General features: G+C 38.3%; 3 protein-coding genes and 2 long non-coding RNA genes across 5 annotated transcripts; 2 read left to right on the top strand and 3 right to left on the bottom strand.

The window, feature by feature from the left end:
* Nucleotides 1-5700: 5700 nt before the first annotated feature.
* LOC120000447 (protein IQ-DOMAIN 1) lies at nt 5701-8236 on the top strand. The gene is made up of 6 exons (XM_038848536.1): nt 5701-5831; nt 6005-6286; nt 6399-6605; nt 6728-6841; nt 6926-7300; nt 7466-8236. Exons 1-6 carry the CDS (start codon nt 5760-5762, stop codon nt 7577-7579), a joined length of 1164 nt encoding a protein of 387 aa, XP_038704464.1. The 5' UTR covers nt 5701-5759; the 3' UTR covers nt 7580-8236.
* On the bottom strand, nt 5779-6456 carry LOC120000449. Its single transcript, XR_005468625.1, has 3 exons — nt 6321-6456; nt 6056-6248; nt 5779-5919 (listed from the first exon to the last, which is right to left on the bottom strand). It is a non-coding gene; the product is annotated as an uncharacterized LOC120000449 (long non-coding RNA).
* Nucleotides 8068-9535, bottom strand: LOC120000448 (eukaryotic translation initiation factor 1A). The gene is made up of 2 exons (XM_038848537.1): nt 9376-9535; nt 8068-8756 (listed from the first exon to the last, which is right to left on the bottom strand). The coding sequence occupies exon 2, from the start codon at nt 8743-8745 to the stop codon at nt 8308-8310; it is 438 nt and encodes a 145-aa protein (XP_038704465.1). The 5' UTR covers nt 8746-8756; nt 9376-9535; the 3' UTR covers nt 8068-8307.
* Nucleotides 9536-9741: 206 nt separating this feature from the next.
* LOC120001108 lies at nt 9742-11072 on the top strand. The gene is made up of 3 exons (XR_005468731.1): nt 9742-9982; nt 10064-10288; nt 10938-11072. It is a non-coding gene; the product is annotated as an uncharacterized LOC120001108 (long non-coding RNA).
* A 1259-nt stretch (nt 11073-12331) lies between these two features.
* On the bottom strand, nt 12332-15065 carry LOC120000480 (tRNase Z TRZ2, chloroplastic). The gene is made up of 8 exons (XM_038848572.1): nt 14560-15065; nt 14299-14461; nt 14133-14203; nt 13866-13961; nt 13673-13786; nt 13115-13183; nt 12918-12992; nt 12332-12596 (listed from the first exon to the last, which is right to left on the bottom strand). The coding sequence occupies exons 1-8, from the start codon at nt 14977-14979 to the stop codon at nt 12507-12509; spliced, it is 1098 nt and encodes a 365-aa protein (XP_038704500.1). The 5' UTR covers nt 14980-15065; the 3' UTR covers nt 12332-12506.
* Nucleotides 15066-15830: the final 765 nt, after the last annotated feature.

The following is a 15830-nucleotide window of genomic DNA, read 5'->3' as shown; positions in this document are numbered from 1 at the left end:
AGATTTTTGTCAATCGATTGGATATATATACCATTCAATTATTTAGGACCAATATGAGCAAAAGTGGAAAATTAAATCGACACAGTTTTTATTTTTACATTTTTCCTTATATGGTTTTAGTTTAGTTCGGTAGTAGCTAAAGCTATACGTTTAATTTACTGATTTAGAAAAATGAAAAATAAGGGGGCTTTAGTTTCTAAATTAGAATAACCGTAAACAACACACATTCTTTCTTTTTTCTATATTGAGAACGACACCACCATATAAGCTTGTTATTGAACATCCAATATGGACCTAAAATCGTATTGTTAGGCCCGCGTGAACATAAGTTTTTCATCTGACAATATTTTTTCCAGTAAAAACCGAACTTAGAACCTTCTAAATCTATATAGTTTGACCCCAGAGAGATTCACCATTAGGGTAACACCCAAGTGATTCTAAACAACACACATTCCATGCAAGTGTATTGATGAAAATGTGTATATATGAAGTGTACGTAGTTATGAAACACCATTATTACAATGCTTGGATGAACATTCAATATAAATATAAGCAAAAAAGAAAATTGAAGTGGCCATCAGGAAAAAAAAGAAAGAAAAAGAAAAGAAATGTAAGTAACATGAACATGCAATGAGAGAGGGATCAGGAAAAACTAAAGTAGCCGAATTGACTTAATTTCATTGCTATGAATTAATCTGTCTTTGAAAAGTCCTCCAACTACTTATATATATATGGTTTGCATACAAATAGTTTTCTGTGGCTGTTGTTTCAATCTGATGTTTTAAATTAGCATCTAACAATAAAAGCTAGAAATAGTATTAATTAATTATTTGATCCTTAATCAATAACAAGAAGAAAGAAGAAGAAATGCCTGGCTTTCCCATGTATGCCTCAAATGGATTCTCCACTGGAGACAGATCGACCTCCGACGTTGATGCAATGAGAAGTCACGGCACAAGATCTTCAATTACACAATAACAAGCTGACACTCGAGAGATCCACAGATGTACACCTTTCTTCCTCTTCAGCTTCATGGCTTGACTGTCTACACTATTTCCCTTCAATTCTATGAATCTAGACTGAAAAATAACAAGCTACCAAGACTATGAAGGGCAGAGGGCTTAACAAATAAGCGAGAAGGAGGAGAAGAAGAAGAAGAATATAAAAGAACAAAAATGTTAGAGAGAGAGAGAGAGAGAGAAAGAGAGAGAGGTATTGATTGTTGAAGAAGGTAGTTCCCAAGAAGATGATGACGATTGACGAGTGTTTCCCGTTAATGTTGTTTTCAAAGGTAGGTTTTTTTAATGATAAAATTTACGTCGTGTGGGGCCACCTTCTCGTCTGTCTCTCTCTGTTTCACTTTCACACGTTCGGGGTTCTTCTCCTTGTCCCTAAGGCTTCAGGTTCCCGGGCACTTAAATGACCAAAATAGCCTTCAATGTCTTACGTGACATCTTCTTCCTCCACGACAAAACTGGCATTGATTCAGGGGAACAACAACATAAATCCAGACTTTCTTTTCTGTATTTCTTAATTAATGCTTGAACGACCTTCCAAGCTACCTAAACGTTTATTTTAAATAATTATTTCAGTGGGTTTTTGTTGATAACTTGTACGGCATCAATGCCATCCGTGTCCACATGCATTTTACCCTTTCGTCCTTTAGGTTGGTCAAAAATCAAAATACAACGTTTGAACTTTCAACAAACGGTGGATCGACAAAGATAAAACAAAGTCAGCTGTACGCGGCTTCTACGGCCATGGTTTACGTGCTGTTAATTACAACGCAATACACAATTAACGAAATGTTTTGACGTTTCCATTGTAATATAGTGTTAATATTAAATTAAAACGGGGCCGGTTCTAATCACTTTGGTGATTAAAATGGTATGGTAAAGTGATGTATATTATAAGGTAAATTGATTCATTAAAGTGCTGTTATTGTTCCTTTACTCACCATTAAATTAAGATTCAGAAATTTTATTTTATTTTTTTTTTAAATTTTGTGAATCAATTCGACGCTGCTTATACTGTTGTGCCAAATGAAAGATGTGGGGATGGAGCATTGGTGATCATAGGCCTACCAAAGTTGAATACTTATGATCGATGGGCTTTTCCAGTAGGCCTTGTAATTATATAACATTGATTGATCTTCAATCTGTCATGATTACTTGCCCGCGTGTTGACTTTCAACATAACGTGTGTGTGTTTTTTAACGTAGCCGGACGACAAAACTACAGAAAATTTTCATTTCGTTTCTTCCTATGTGACACCAGTTTTAAATATGCGGTGGGGTTTATTGACATGATCCTACAGCAAAACGACAAAAAACACAAGACAAAACGTAAAAACATTTTACTCATCAAAATTCAACTTAAGTTACAAATGATTCTGAGGAAAAAATAGAATCTTTCTTTCTTTCATCAATTTGTATTCGTTTTGTGAACAATTTAAAAAATAAACATATATGCTATCTAAAATGTTGATAGTGTTTGGATGACCCTGTCATATCCTTAATTCGGGAGGTTTGGGTGTAGAAGAATGAGCGCTTTACGATTGGAAAACTATTACTTAGTAGGACAAGGTGTGAACTTTGGTAATAAAATCACCTTGTAAATTAGTAGGTCATATTAACTTGGTAATCTACTTAGTTTGATATAGTGATCTCACATGTACATGGGCAAATACCAGTAGCCCAAATCAGAAGCCCAGCCTCCATGTAAGCCCAATTAAAGGTCATTTACAATTCTCAACTAGCCCATGAAAACTTATAGTACCGAAGTTGCCCATAAAAACTGATTTAAGTAAAGCAAATCTAAGAAACATAAAAGCTGTAGCTGAAACAGAATAACAAGCTAGTGCGAACCTTGCTTATTATATATATATATATACAGGATGATGGAGTTCTGCAGTCTACAAGGGTAGACGTACTCCTACATACAGAATATGCCAACTTATTGAACCATATTTATATATTCCTACGTACTTTGCATGTGATCATAGTTAGCTTTTAAGGTTCGTCTTCATTTCCACCACCACCTCCCCTTCCACCTCTTCCGTGTCGGCCTCCACCCTTACGTCCTCCGTGGCCACGGCCACCGCGATGACCATCCTGGATCTCATCATTTAGAGGTTTGGATTCTTCAGCTGCCTCATTCACTGTCCAAGTTTGGGATTAAATTAATAACTTATTAAGGAATATTACGAGTAAAAAATGCACCGACCTGTATCAATATCGATGAACATATCGTTCCCATTAGGAGTCTTGCAACAATACCCACTGCACTTTCCATAGGAGCCCCATCTACAACAGCGACACTTGCTTTGAGGTGATACTTGATCTCCTTCTGAACAGAATAGCATATTATTAATTCCAGCTAATTATTTCTTAAGTTAACATTATAAATCTATATACACACATCTTATATGTATATAAATATTATATATATGTACTAAGGGTTGAAGGTTCGAATTCTACCACGCACTAAATTAGCAAATATTTGAGTCTATATATGTTCATAAAAAAATTTACTAACGGGTTTCAGTTTCCATGACTTGGTCACCATTAGGAGTCTTGCAACAGTAGCCATGGCAACTTCCATAGGGGCCCCATCGGCAACAATGACAGTTCCGTTGAGGACCAGCAGATGCTTCACTACTGGTCTTTTCTCCTCCAGCATCCACTGCAAGCATGCACAATTATTATCACAAATTAATTATTCCATAATATTGTCAATTATGAATGTATTTTTTCAGTTTAGGTAAATCTCTACCCACAATATTTGATCTTAATTAATAAATATTTAAATCAACAAACTTTTTTTTAATAGAGAACGACATCATACAAAATTTATCATTTGGACATCCGATATGTGTCTAATCTCAGGTTGTCAAGTCTGCGTTCGCAAGAGTTCCTCATCTAACAACAAAATAAGTTGAGTTAAAGCTTAATGCGTGGTTACAAGAGTACTACTTTTAGCGAAAATTGAATTCAGTACCTTCCAAATCCATATGATTTTCTCACAGGAAAATTCGCCACTAGGCTATCAATTAACCAAGTGGTTAAATATAACGCACATACATACATATAAATATATAAGTCGAGCATTATAAATAGTGTTAAGATGGAAACTAACAATTTTTGTCATCCACGGAAGTATCAGCTAAAGCTGTTGAAACGACAAGGGTAATCGCCACCAGGAGGAGACCTGCCAACATAAAAGCCTTATTGGAACTCATTTTCATGCTTAGATGATTTACGTAGAAGGGTATTGAGTCGTTATGGTTCAAGCCTTGATTCCTTGAACACTATTTATAGGGCCGGGCCAGCAATAGCCTGATAGGAAAAGGTGTATGTGGGGGTATATACCACTTGACTATACATGTGTATCACTTATAATAAAGCCACGTCAGTTGATTCATTGTTTAGGTGGGTTGAAGGCGTGACAGGTGGCAGTGGCAAGTCAACTTTTCCTGCACAATAAGCTTGGGTGGCCCACCAAATTCGGAACATATTAGACACAAGTGAGCTAAGCCTTATAAATTGTATGCATGCATGCAAGGTTAGACAAGTTTGGACTGTTGTGATCCCCAAATCAGACCTGCTCATGCATGAAGACAAAAATATGTGTTCATTCCAATCCTTTTACGTGACATCATACATTTATATATTATATATCTGTTTGGACCTTGTCTTAGATTTTAATCCATAACTCACTTGCATACAGATCCAAGTATCTAACTACGATATCGTTGTTTTCTTATTCATGGGCTGGGCTTACATGTGATGTCCTTTCTACTTTTGGGCCTATTGATCACCACTGACTGTTATTTCAATTCTTCGTCAAAGGCCCAATTTTAGCTCCAACATACGCTCGTCAGCCAATGGGCTCTCAGGAAAGTTAAGACAATAATGTAACAACCCGTTTCATATGTCAGTGGACCCATTTGCACTCCAAGGCAATAAAAGTATAAAACTATCATCTTAGGAATCACCTAATCTAACATTTTCTTCGGACAACTGAGTGAGCTTAAGTTTTGAACTATCAAAATAGCCTGCACACTGACAACAGAGGGATAGGAGTCCGAAAGTGGGACAAACCCATGAAACCAGAATTCCACGAAAAAAGTATTTTAACTCGTTAGTTTGAACTCCCAATTTCAAACACCTTAGACCCTAAGTCCGGAGAGAACCAACTAGAACAAAGTGGTTTAAGCTTTGTTTCCAACATAACACCATATTAATGCCTAACAAGTTATTTATCCAAACAAATCAATCACGTTTTTCAGGTTCAATAAACTACTTCACCATTAAAAGGCCAGCAGTAAACCAGCAAGGAACAGACATAAACCCAATAGCAAGCAAGCTTTATGGAAGCCATATAATGCACACCATGTGCAAAAAGTACTCTAATCTATCCGTCCTTTCCATCTAAACTTTACTTTCCTGCTTCCATTATTTTCTGAGGGTCACCTCCAGCTCTAAAGTTCTGCAAAACCTGCAATCCTCTTAATTAATTACAACAAACAAGTGGTTTGTTCTAATGTAAATGTATTTGTCTGGTAGTTGAGAACTTTATAAAGTAAAGCAGTGAAGTGAAGCTCACTCCACTGAGAGTGAAGAATGTTTGCTTGCATTAGCCAGCTTTTCTTCACCATTGATAAAGTAAATTGAGAGAATCTCAGTCCCCTTCCACGGCATTCAATATAATTAAGGACAGCCCATTTTGAGGATATTGTTCTGGGATAGATTACTGGAAATGGGTATCACTGGAGAGATGGTTAGGAGTGTCTTCTCTAAAACTCGCTCTGGTCGGACTCATGAAAGCACAGTAAGTCACCAAAATCCTTCTACTTTTGCTTCTTATTGTTGCTGCTACCTCTCACTATCGTCATTCCTGTGTATAATTGAGACAAAACCTGCTTGATAGTTCACTTTATTAGAGTTGTTTTCTTTTGATTACAAAATAACATGCAGCATTGATTATCTGTTTGATCAAATTAGGTAAGAAGCAATTTGATTGATAAGAGAAGGTGGAGTTCTGTTAGATCATACCTGTGCGGCGATGAATTTAGTTCGGTTATTGCAGCAGAGGATTCAGCTTCTGTTAAGAGCTCAGAAGCAACAGTTCAACAGCCTGTAACACAGGATTCCTCATCAGAAGAGCATGACAAAAGTGAAGATTCCATAGAAAATGTACTGAAGGAAAAGCCAAATTCAACCTCCAGCTTATTCCGCCAGGAAGATGCTGCATTGATCATACAGTCAGCGTTCAGAGACTTTCTGGTAAATCCTCGGCGTGAAAAACATATGAGTTTACCTTTTTATTCTCAAGACACACTCGTAAACTGTTAATTATCAAGAATGACAAGGCTTCTTGGCTGATTACTAATTTCAGGCAAGGCGTCAAAAGGAAGAAACAAAGTCGAGCGATGGCGAGAAAGAGCCTACTGTAGGAACAGAAAGTCCAAACAGGGAGTCTGTAGGCACATCAATTGAAGTTCAAACTGGAAATTCAGTGGAAGTTTTTTCCCTTCAAGAGGAGAGTTTGGCTGTTCACCACCAATCTCCACAGAAAGCCAGATCTCAGCTTTTGAAGCTAAAGGTAAATGCAGAACACTACTATAGTACTATACTGCTTCTGAAATTTACTTTACAGCACAAAATATAAATATTTGGTAATTTAATGCAAAGCAACTCTTACCTTATCATATATCTAATCTGCAGCGAGACTGGGATGATAGCACAGTGAGTAGCAACATATCTCAAATGAGGATTCAAAGCAGACTGGAAGCAGCAACAAGGCGTGAGAGAGCGTTGGCTTATGCTTTCTCACAGCAAGTATGATTCAAAAATTGCTTGAACTAATCTCAGAGAGTTTTAGTTTAATTTCTCAGATAAATATGTATTCTACTCTGTTTACAGCTACGAATCTGTTCAAAGAGGAAAAATACCAGATCTGATGGGGCAGAAACCAACATTGGGTGGAGCTGGCTAGAAAGGTGGATGGCAACCCGCATTCCAGAAAGTTCCTTCATCGAAAACCAAGCAAGCGGGCAGCTTAATCCATTCGACAGCAATCAAAGGATTGTAATTGGGGATAGACTATTTGATGCATCCCTGGAAGAAAAGGAGAGCTGCGGGTCCAATGAGGTATCCGTCCAACTGGATGGTTTTCAGCTATCTGCAACAAAGGAAAATGATTCCTTCAAATCTGCAAAGAGTAGGCTTAAGGCTACAAGGAGAGTATCAAGGAGAAACACTTCACCAAGTTACCAGTGCCAAGACAAATGTGCTAAGGTATAACCCTTTTTCTGGTATCACAGTAACTAGAGCTGTGCAGTCTACTCATATATTCAGGATGATCATAATCAAAATTTGTTTCTTACACATAACAAAAGCAAGGGAGATGCTGCTATCTATACTTACCAGTTACCACCCACTCTCATTTCCCTACTGCAACAGGTGAGCAAGAAAGATGGTTCAACAGAGAATGAACAAGAGTTGCAAGATAACAAGGCTAGCAGGGAATCACAGAGCAAGAAACGAACTAAATGCAAAGATAGTACCTCTGTATAATCATCAGACTACCGGAGCAGCAGGAATATCCTACAAATGATAAAATCCTATAATACTGCTTGATCATAAGGCCAGCAACTATGTCATTGAACTTTCCTGTAAAAATCATGATTTAAAATAGTTTATCGACTACCCGCGGGATAATCAACACAATCACCAAGAAGCATGCCAGTAGTAATTCTTAGGCAGCACAACACGCAAACCGAGAATGTGGGTACACCCAGATGAATTGAACTAATCCCGCATGTTGAATTTTTGAAGTTAATTAACCACAAACTACCCAAATCCACATCCATATTAAGCAAATATGAAATGTCAGCCTTCTTGACCTGATCACAACAGCCTGCCTGTATGCTTTCATTCATAACCCAGAATTATGAGACTCTGCATCACTAGCTTGATAAACACATCATCTGAGATTCTGAGTCCACAACTAGCAACCAAAACTTTAGAAAAATAAAAGAGTATCAACATTGCACAAAAACCAGTTCAACCAACAATATTATATATCCAGCATCATGGACATAATAGCCTAAAACCACGCAAAGTACAAAGTAATCATACTAGCAAGAATCCGGATACAGAAAACTTTGTAATAAGCACCAAACATAAGAAAGATAAACAACTATTACATGTAATATGACAGCTTTATCATCTTAAAATCCAAATTCCAGGAACATCACTCTTAGCAACCAGAGTTTTCTATCAAATTCCACATAATCCATACTCTAGATCTTATCAATATCTTCATCCTCAAACTCAATGTAGTCATCGCCGGCATTTTCATCCTCCACATCAATACCACCAGCAATGCCCTCATTAAGACGAGTATTCTCAGGAAGTTCACCATAAGCCTTCAGAAGCCTTGCCTCATCAGGCATGTACTTGAGGATCACATCAGCCTTGTCATCCTGATAGTCACGTAGTCCCACAAGGATGATATCACCTGCTGCAATCCAAACCTTCTTGTGCATCTTTCCTCGAATGTGACAGAGACGCTTGGTGCCATCTATGCACGTGGCTTCACAACGGCCATTGCCAAGCATGCGAAGCACTTGGGCATACTCCTGTCCGTCTTCCTTAAACACAAGCTCACGCTTCTCATCATCTGCCTCATTCTTTCCTCTCTTTCTGTTCTTTCCTCCCTTTCCCTTGTTCTTCGGCATGCTTCCTAATTCTGTAATCACAAAATAAATCCAATACATTAATGAACTATAAGGGAATCTCAAAATAATCCCACAAGGTATGTATTGAAACCAAATTTGGCTTTAACATTAAACTGCTTCAAATAACAGAAACATCAATTAAAGAACCAGGAAAATTTTTCATAAAAAGCTGTCACAATAATCTAATATGATGTAATACTTGCACAAGGTGCGAGGTCCGGCCCCCTCCAAAAAAATTAAGCATAGAATCACATGACTTATAAATTTTTTTTGATCATCTGTAAGGAAAAAAAAAAACCCTTCAAAGAAAAGATTTAATGAGGTATCTACATCAGCTTCAGCTATCTTTCATCATCTTTTTTCCCGGTTTTTCAAGCTGATCATAATTCCCAACAAAATCTGATATATTTAATAAAACAAACGTTCAGCGAGTATTTTTCGAAATCGCCAATTTCAAGCAACATAAAATCTGGAAATTAAGAAAACGAAAAAATTGACAAAAAATCTACACAATTTTGAGGATTTTTCAAATCAATCAAGGAAAAATCATGAGAAGCAGCGACGCAGCGTAAATCGGAGGTAGATTGTAATCGATGAATAATAAAGAATAAAACACAAATATCTCCGTACCAACAGCAGATACAGGATCGTGTTGATGCGGTTTCTGCGTATATTGATGTGGTCTCTGCTTCGAAGCTCCCTCTTCTCCTCCTAGTTTCGATAGTGCGCAGTACCTGATGCGGTAATCGAGCCCTATCAAATATCAACCAAAAGAGGAAGGTTGTAAATAAACGGCTGTTTTTAAATCACCGACTAGAAAGATAAGCAAAGCCCATTGAGAACTATTAAAAGAGGACGGCCCATTGGGCCCATATCTTGTCCCTAAATAAGCCAGCTAGTCGGTCCATTATATGGGCCCATATTTGTATTACATAAGAACCTAAGCCCGTTAAGGAGTTACGTAAAGGCATAAACAGAATAACAGATTGCCGCGGATTACCGATACTTTCAAGCGCAACTGCGCAAGCAAGGGAACACCCAAGTATGGTTTTTCGAGAAAATCTGCTATTGTAATTTGAACTTCGAAACTTCATCCATGGCTAGCCATTTGTGGCCAAAATTATTGACTGCTTCTCGCTCTCAACTTCGTCGCCATATTTCCTCCTCCGCTTCTCAATTTCAAGCCCTTGACCCCTTCCACTGTTACCTCTCGTAGAGTGGTCGTCACCACACACCGGTAACTCCTCCCCTAAACCCTAAATTTTGTTCGTGTTTTTGTTTGTATAAACTAACGGAAAGATTTACGGTGATGCGTCAGGTTTGGGAATGGTGAGACCGCTGGGTTGTGGAGTGGAAACAACGTGGAAGAGTCTGATAGAGGGGGAATGCAGGATAAGGGCGATTACTACTGAAGATCTCTAGATGAATTCCTTTGACCGAGAAACCTAGCTACATTCGATCAATTGACCTTAAAAGTTGCCGCAATCGTGCCTTTCGGGTCCGACCTGGTTGAATTCAACAATACATGTGGCTTCGTTCTAAGGTAACTAATTCTCTTTAGAAGCATCAATTTTCAGTTTTTGACGCACCATCAGTTTGAGCTTGGGGCGGGTGGATATTTGAATTTTCGAACATAGGATGTTTGATTTAATGTTTGACTATGTTTTTGTGATGACTTCGAGGGTAACTGGGTAAGTGTTTTGATGAAATTTTGAGGGTGGCATGACATCCATGGTCACATTCTGCTATATGCAGACTTTTAGTTTTAGTCCAAGACGGGTATCCTAATAGGAGCCTTACGATCTTAAACGGTTGTAAGAGTATATACAGAAAATTCATACCCTATATATATCATAATGCAGTCTTCCCCAACCTGAAATTATAGTGACTTAGTGGGGGCTTGGCTATGGCGTTGCAGTTACGGGTTCATTGCAGGTGATAATTCTTTTGGTAGTGACTTGGCAGGCCCCCAATTTACATTCTGTTTCCACCAAAAGCATTTGGAGACTGCCAGCAAGCTTTTCATCATGGAGATGATTTTCTTGTCATGTTGTCCAGTATAGGCTCCCTATTTTTCTTATGTTAACTAGCTTTTGTCAAACTTATATGCTAGATACTGGAATTTCTGAAAATTTTGGTTCGATGTTATTTCCAACTTGTTTTCTGCGTCGCATTGTATTTTTGTTTATCAGGAGTTCAGGACCATAGGTCAATTGCGAGATTTATCGGTTTTGTACTATGTACTGCTGATGAAGCTCTGAAGGATGCAATGTGGGAACCTTCTCAGCAAGAGCAGAAGGAAAGAACGGTATTTGTTAATTTTCTTTTAAATTTTTTTTTAAAATATATATATATATATATATATATATATATATATATATATATATATATATATACACACACATATATTGTGCTTCCTTGATATAGTAAATTCTTTTAGCCTGAAGAACCCCAGGGAGTCTCTATGGGTGAGGTCACTGGAAGCATTAGTGACATACTGGATGCAGCACAAATGATCTGTGAGAAGATTAATTCTTGACTACCATTACTACTTCTGGAAAGAACATTGTTTGTTTCATCGTACTTTCCAGGGCAACATAATCATTTTCTCTTTATGATTCAGTTACTGATCCTGAACTGTATTCATATATCAGGCAATAGTTAACGCAAATCTATCTATATGACTATATGTTCTGTGCAGTGACTTCGAAAGGTTAGTCCAGGTTGATGAATATATAGCCATCCTGCTGCCAACTGCCAATGAGTTTTTACTCCTTTTTCTTACTGCAGGACAATGCACCATTGACTCTGAACCTCACTAAACCAGATCCAAGATCTTTTTTTGTATGGAACCAGATCCAAGATTTAATGATAGTTTTATGCCATTGACTCTGTCAAGAGAGATGCCTGTACTGTAAAATCCGCCATATCAAATTCTTTTGGCTTTGGAGGGACAAAGGCATCTTTGCTGTTCACATCTCCCCTGTAGCAGAGATTGATAAGTCACTTTAGCTCCAAACTTTCAAAATTGCAAAGTCATTTCTCCATGTAGCAGCAACGTCCCTGCACACCGTTACTGGAGCTGACGAAATACATGATTATCACGTTGTCAGGTGCAGTCAGTCAGATCTGAAGATGTTGAAAGTTATTGGGATTGAACGTCTAAGCAAGAAATGACCATCTTTGACAAGAAATGGCCGTCTTTGACGGCAAACATTTTTTGGGATTTTGTACATTAGGAAGCTTGTTCATTGACCAATTTTTCAGCCAAGCAAAATTCTTGACCTTGCAAAGGGGTGTTCGATTGATTTATGTAATGAGCTTGTATTTAAAAGTTAAGACCATTACTATAGTGTGCAATGACTTGAATTGTCAATAATCTCGTATTCTTTCACGAGGAAACCACTCTTAGTATCTGTATCTTTTGGTTCACTTATGAAGAAAAATGTGACGCAAAATCGAATTATTTATCTGATGCATCTGCCCACCAGATGAAAGTTCAAAGACAAATTTGCAATTCTGCATGAAACATTCGAAGGGGGAGGGAGGTATGAGACTTATATGATGCAGTGACTAAGTTCTAATGTAGAAGAAGAAAATTGGTTTTCATTTACTAGTGACTTAAAAATTGTTGTACAATGTTTCTACTGATAAAATCTTTCACACCCAATATGATTATAGGAATCTATTATGAACTGAAAACAATATTCACATTGGGTGGGAAAGTATCTCTGATTATAACAAAATCAGCCTTGATTTAACTACGAATACTTCGATTTAAAACCTTCTGTTAGAGGAACCACTTTAGCTGATACCTTGGATTGCAACTTCAGTACAGCTTCACGAATGTCCTGCAAAAAGAAACCGAAAAATGAAGTTGCCATTTAAGAATCCTTTTTATCAGTTGAATCCGTTTATCAGTGTAAGATTTTTAAAATAGAACCGATGATCCTCTCCAAAAGATATGGTTTCACATAAATTCGATACTGATCATGAAAAATGATTTCATATATGCAGCTGACAAATCAATGGGAGGGTAGCTATGCAAAAGAGTTCATAAGCTTTCCCATCATATTGGGATATCAAAGGCAGGGTTAACAACAGCTTAACACTGCAGTGTACTACATATAACCATATAAACGAAAAGACAACTTGGTTCAATTAATGATCACCTCTATGCTGTAGCGAGAGGAGAAGTGAGTCAACAAGACAGCTTTATTCCGAATCCACTGAGCATGTTCAATGATCTGCAGTTTTGACAAATTCCAAGTTTAGAATAGAAAAGTTAACCAATAAAAAGCCCCGAAAATAATCACTTCAGCTCGCTCAAGTCATCATAATTAGAAGAAATGATTGACAGTTTGATCACCTCAGATAGATGAGTATGACCATGTTGTTGTGCATGCTCAATGCTAAACCCTTCATCCAGGAAGGTTGCCTGTTTAAAGAGCTCCACCATTAGAAGAAGTTTCTCCAAAAGATAAAATTCTACATTGTTGACAATATTGGTTTTACATGCATTAAGAAGACAAATATCACATAGATAATTGTCAGTAAGGTTGATTCACCAATAGTGGGAGATTCCCTAGTTAAAACACCCATAGTCTTAACTTAAGTCTTAACCATTAGAACTCCTGGAACAAATGAAAGTGATCATACTCAAAACAGTCCGCTATTCAGAAGAACAATCATATAATAAATGGCACAAGGAAAATATTTCAATGGTCAGAAATGGGTGCCTTAATTTCAGCAATCATACAACCAACATTTTTCATCCACTCAGAACTAGAGGTGAATGAGGAAACCTACCAGTTGATAGATTACAACATAAATGGCAGACTCTATACTACGGAAAAAAAAACCAAACAAAGTCTCAAATCAATAAATTATGAGAAATTTATAAGATGAATAGCTCAAAAGCTTATACCTCAGTTATGAGAATTTTGGCCCTCAAAGCATCAGCATTACGTGGATTAAGCATATACTCTGATGTTGTGTCTCCAGTGAAGGCCACTTCTGGAGACAATATGATGTCCGTAATCTGCAAAGGGAAGTCAAATTCAAATAATAATGTACTGACAAAAGATTTTATCTGAAATTGTTTCATAGAATCTACAAACCTCAACGCCAGACTTCTTCAACTTCTCAATTTGTTTCCCTTTCAGATGCATGTACTGCTTCTTTAACTTTTTCCTAACAGAATAGATAACATAACCCTGAAAACAACATCCATGTTAAAAAGCCTAGTAACAGATTTTCAGCCAGAGTAAATAAACACAAAGCCACATGTAACTTCTTGCAGGTTGACTTTTCTGAATAAAATGGGTATCTGTAATGGTCTATTTAGTAACATTTTAAAGCTCAAGGAATGATTTTATGAGGCAAACCTGACTAGGAATAACATGGTGAGTTTTAAATGATCGAACAACAATGTCGTTCCTCAATTCATAAGTTTCACCTGAACCCAAGTTGTCAATTCATTAAGAGACTAAAATAAAGACACAAACTCACAAGAAAATGATGTACATTCATTCTCACACCAGAGCTACATACCCACATCCAATGGAACCAATTCAAAGTTCAGTTCCACTTGACCCATGCTCCTATGGATGTCAAACAGCTTCTCCACATCCTCTTTGATACAAGGAGGCACAAATATTGTTGGAGGCTTTAAATTATATAAACCACGACTGGCAACATACATTGGCAGCCCACCCTGTGCGAGCAACATTAACCCAATTAAAAAAGTTAAACATGTATTTCAAATTGAGCGAGAAATAGCTAAAATAAGTCTGCTGGACAGATGAAGCTCACAATGTGGTCAAGATGAGCATGAGTGATGAACACATAGTTCTGCTGGATAGCACGAGCGGGACATCTCCCGATATCAAAAGCACACTTCAACTCCGGGATTATAACACACGTCTCGTGGCCGCCGATGGAGAGTCCCTCGATGGTGTAGCCTTCCAAGTCGACTCCTTTGCGGGTGACTGCGGCACGGGCTTTTCGATACTCTTCTTCTTCCTGGATTGAACGGGTGAGTGCTGACAAGTAGCCTGACGAACTGAGGGAATTTAACGGAGTGACTTGGTTCTGGCTTTGGAGACTGAAAGTTGTTGCTGTTTGTTTAGGGAAGATGGGATGGTGGAAAGGGAAAATTGATGGAAGTTTGGAGGGTGGAATAGGAAAAGAAATTTGCATTTTATGCACAATTTTAGAGCCAACGACATACATGTCTCTCCTCGGAGAGGGTTTTATAGGGGTTTATCGCAGAGAGGGATGTGTTTGAATCAGAGCTGCATAAATGGAGGATAGTGGGACTTGGGAGAGGATAAAGGCCGAGATGAACCGTTTTGGGGAACTAAACTGTGCGTTTTGGGTCAACGTCACCGAATTCTTTCCAGTGGAGACTATTTGCACTCCCAATTTTTCCATTCACACCCCCTTTCCCCAACCATCAAACACGCCCTTAACAAACCCATTCACACCCCAAATCTCTCTCTCCTCTCACGCTCACCAACAGCGCCCACCACTGCCATACTTATTCCGGCCACCGTTTCCGGCCATTGACATACCGAAAAGTTTCTCTCGACCCTCACGAGCATAACCCAATCAACCTCGCCTCAAACTGTTGCCCGTAGCCTCCGGAATCGTCCTTGGAAGCTCACGGCCGTATTGAAGAAAAAGCTCTGATTCTGGCTATTGACATACCGAAAAGCTTCTCTCAAGCCTCACGAGCATAAACCAACCAACCTCGCCTCAAACCGTTGCCCGTAGCCTCCGGAATTGTCCTTGGAAGCTCGCGGCCGTATTGAAGAAAAAGCTCTGATTCTGGCTATTGACATACCGAAAAGCTTCTCTCGACCCTCACGAGCATAACCCAACCAACCTCGCCTCAAACCGTGCTCGTAGCTTCCGGAATTGTCCTTGGAAGCTTGCGGCCGTAGTGAAGAAAAAACCAACGAGTTCATCGGCCAAAGACAAACCCGACCCAACTCTTGGCTTATCGGAACTGACACCGAGATGCCCGACTGGAGTTCACCGACCAAAAACTCGGGATGACTAAGGGGCGTGTTTCGTGATTG

This window comes from Tripterygium wilfordii, chromosome 6, assembly GCF_013401445.1.
Source record: "Tripterygium wilfordii isolate XIE 37 chromosome 6, ASM1340144v1, whole genome shotgun sequence".
In the NCBI taxonomy this organism is placed as follows: domain Eukaryota; kingdom Viridiplantae; phylum Streptophyta; class Magnoliopsida; order Celastrales; family Celastraceae; genus Tripterygium; species Tripterygium wilfordii.
The sequence above is the reverse complement of the archived record's forward strand: the minus strand, read 5'-3'. Positions and strand labels throughout refer to the sequence as shown.

Coding starts and splice junctions, on each gene's coding strand:
- LOC120000447 (XM_038848536.1), top strand. CDS start 5,760: ATGGGTATCACTGGAGAGATGGTTAGGAGTGTCTTCTCTAAAACTCGC. Junction 6,287..6,398: donor CAGCGTTCAGAGACTTTCTG/GTAAATCCTCGG, acceptor TACTAATTTCAG/GCAAGGCGTCAAAAGGAAGA. Junction 7,301..7,465: donor GCCAAGACAAATGTGCTAAG/GTATAACCCTTT, acceptor CTACTGCAACAG/GTGAGCAAGAAAGATGGTTC.
- LOC120000448 (XM_038848537.1), bottom strand. CDS start 8,745: ATGCCGAAGAACAAGGGAAAGGGAGGAAAGAACAGAAAGAGAGGAAAG.
- LOC120000480 (XM_038848572.1), bottom strand. CDS start 14,979: ATGTATGTCGTTGGCTCTAAAATTGTGCATAAAATGCAAATTTCTTTT. Junction 14,204..14,298: donor ATTGGTTCCATTGGATGTGG/GTATGTAGCTCT, acceptor ACTTGGGTTCAG/GTGAAACTTATGAATTGAGG. Junction 12,993..13,114: donor GTCATACTCATCTATCTGAG/GTGATCAAACTG, acceptor TCAAAACTGCAG/ATCATTGAACATGCTCAGTG.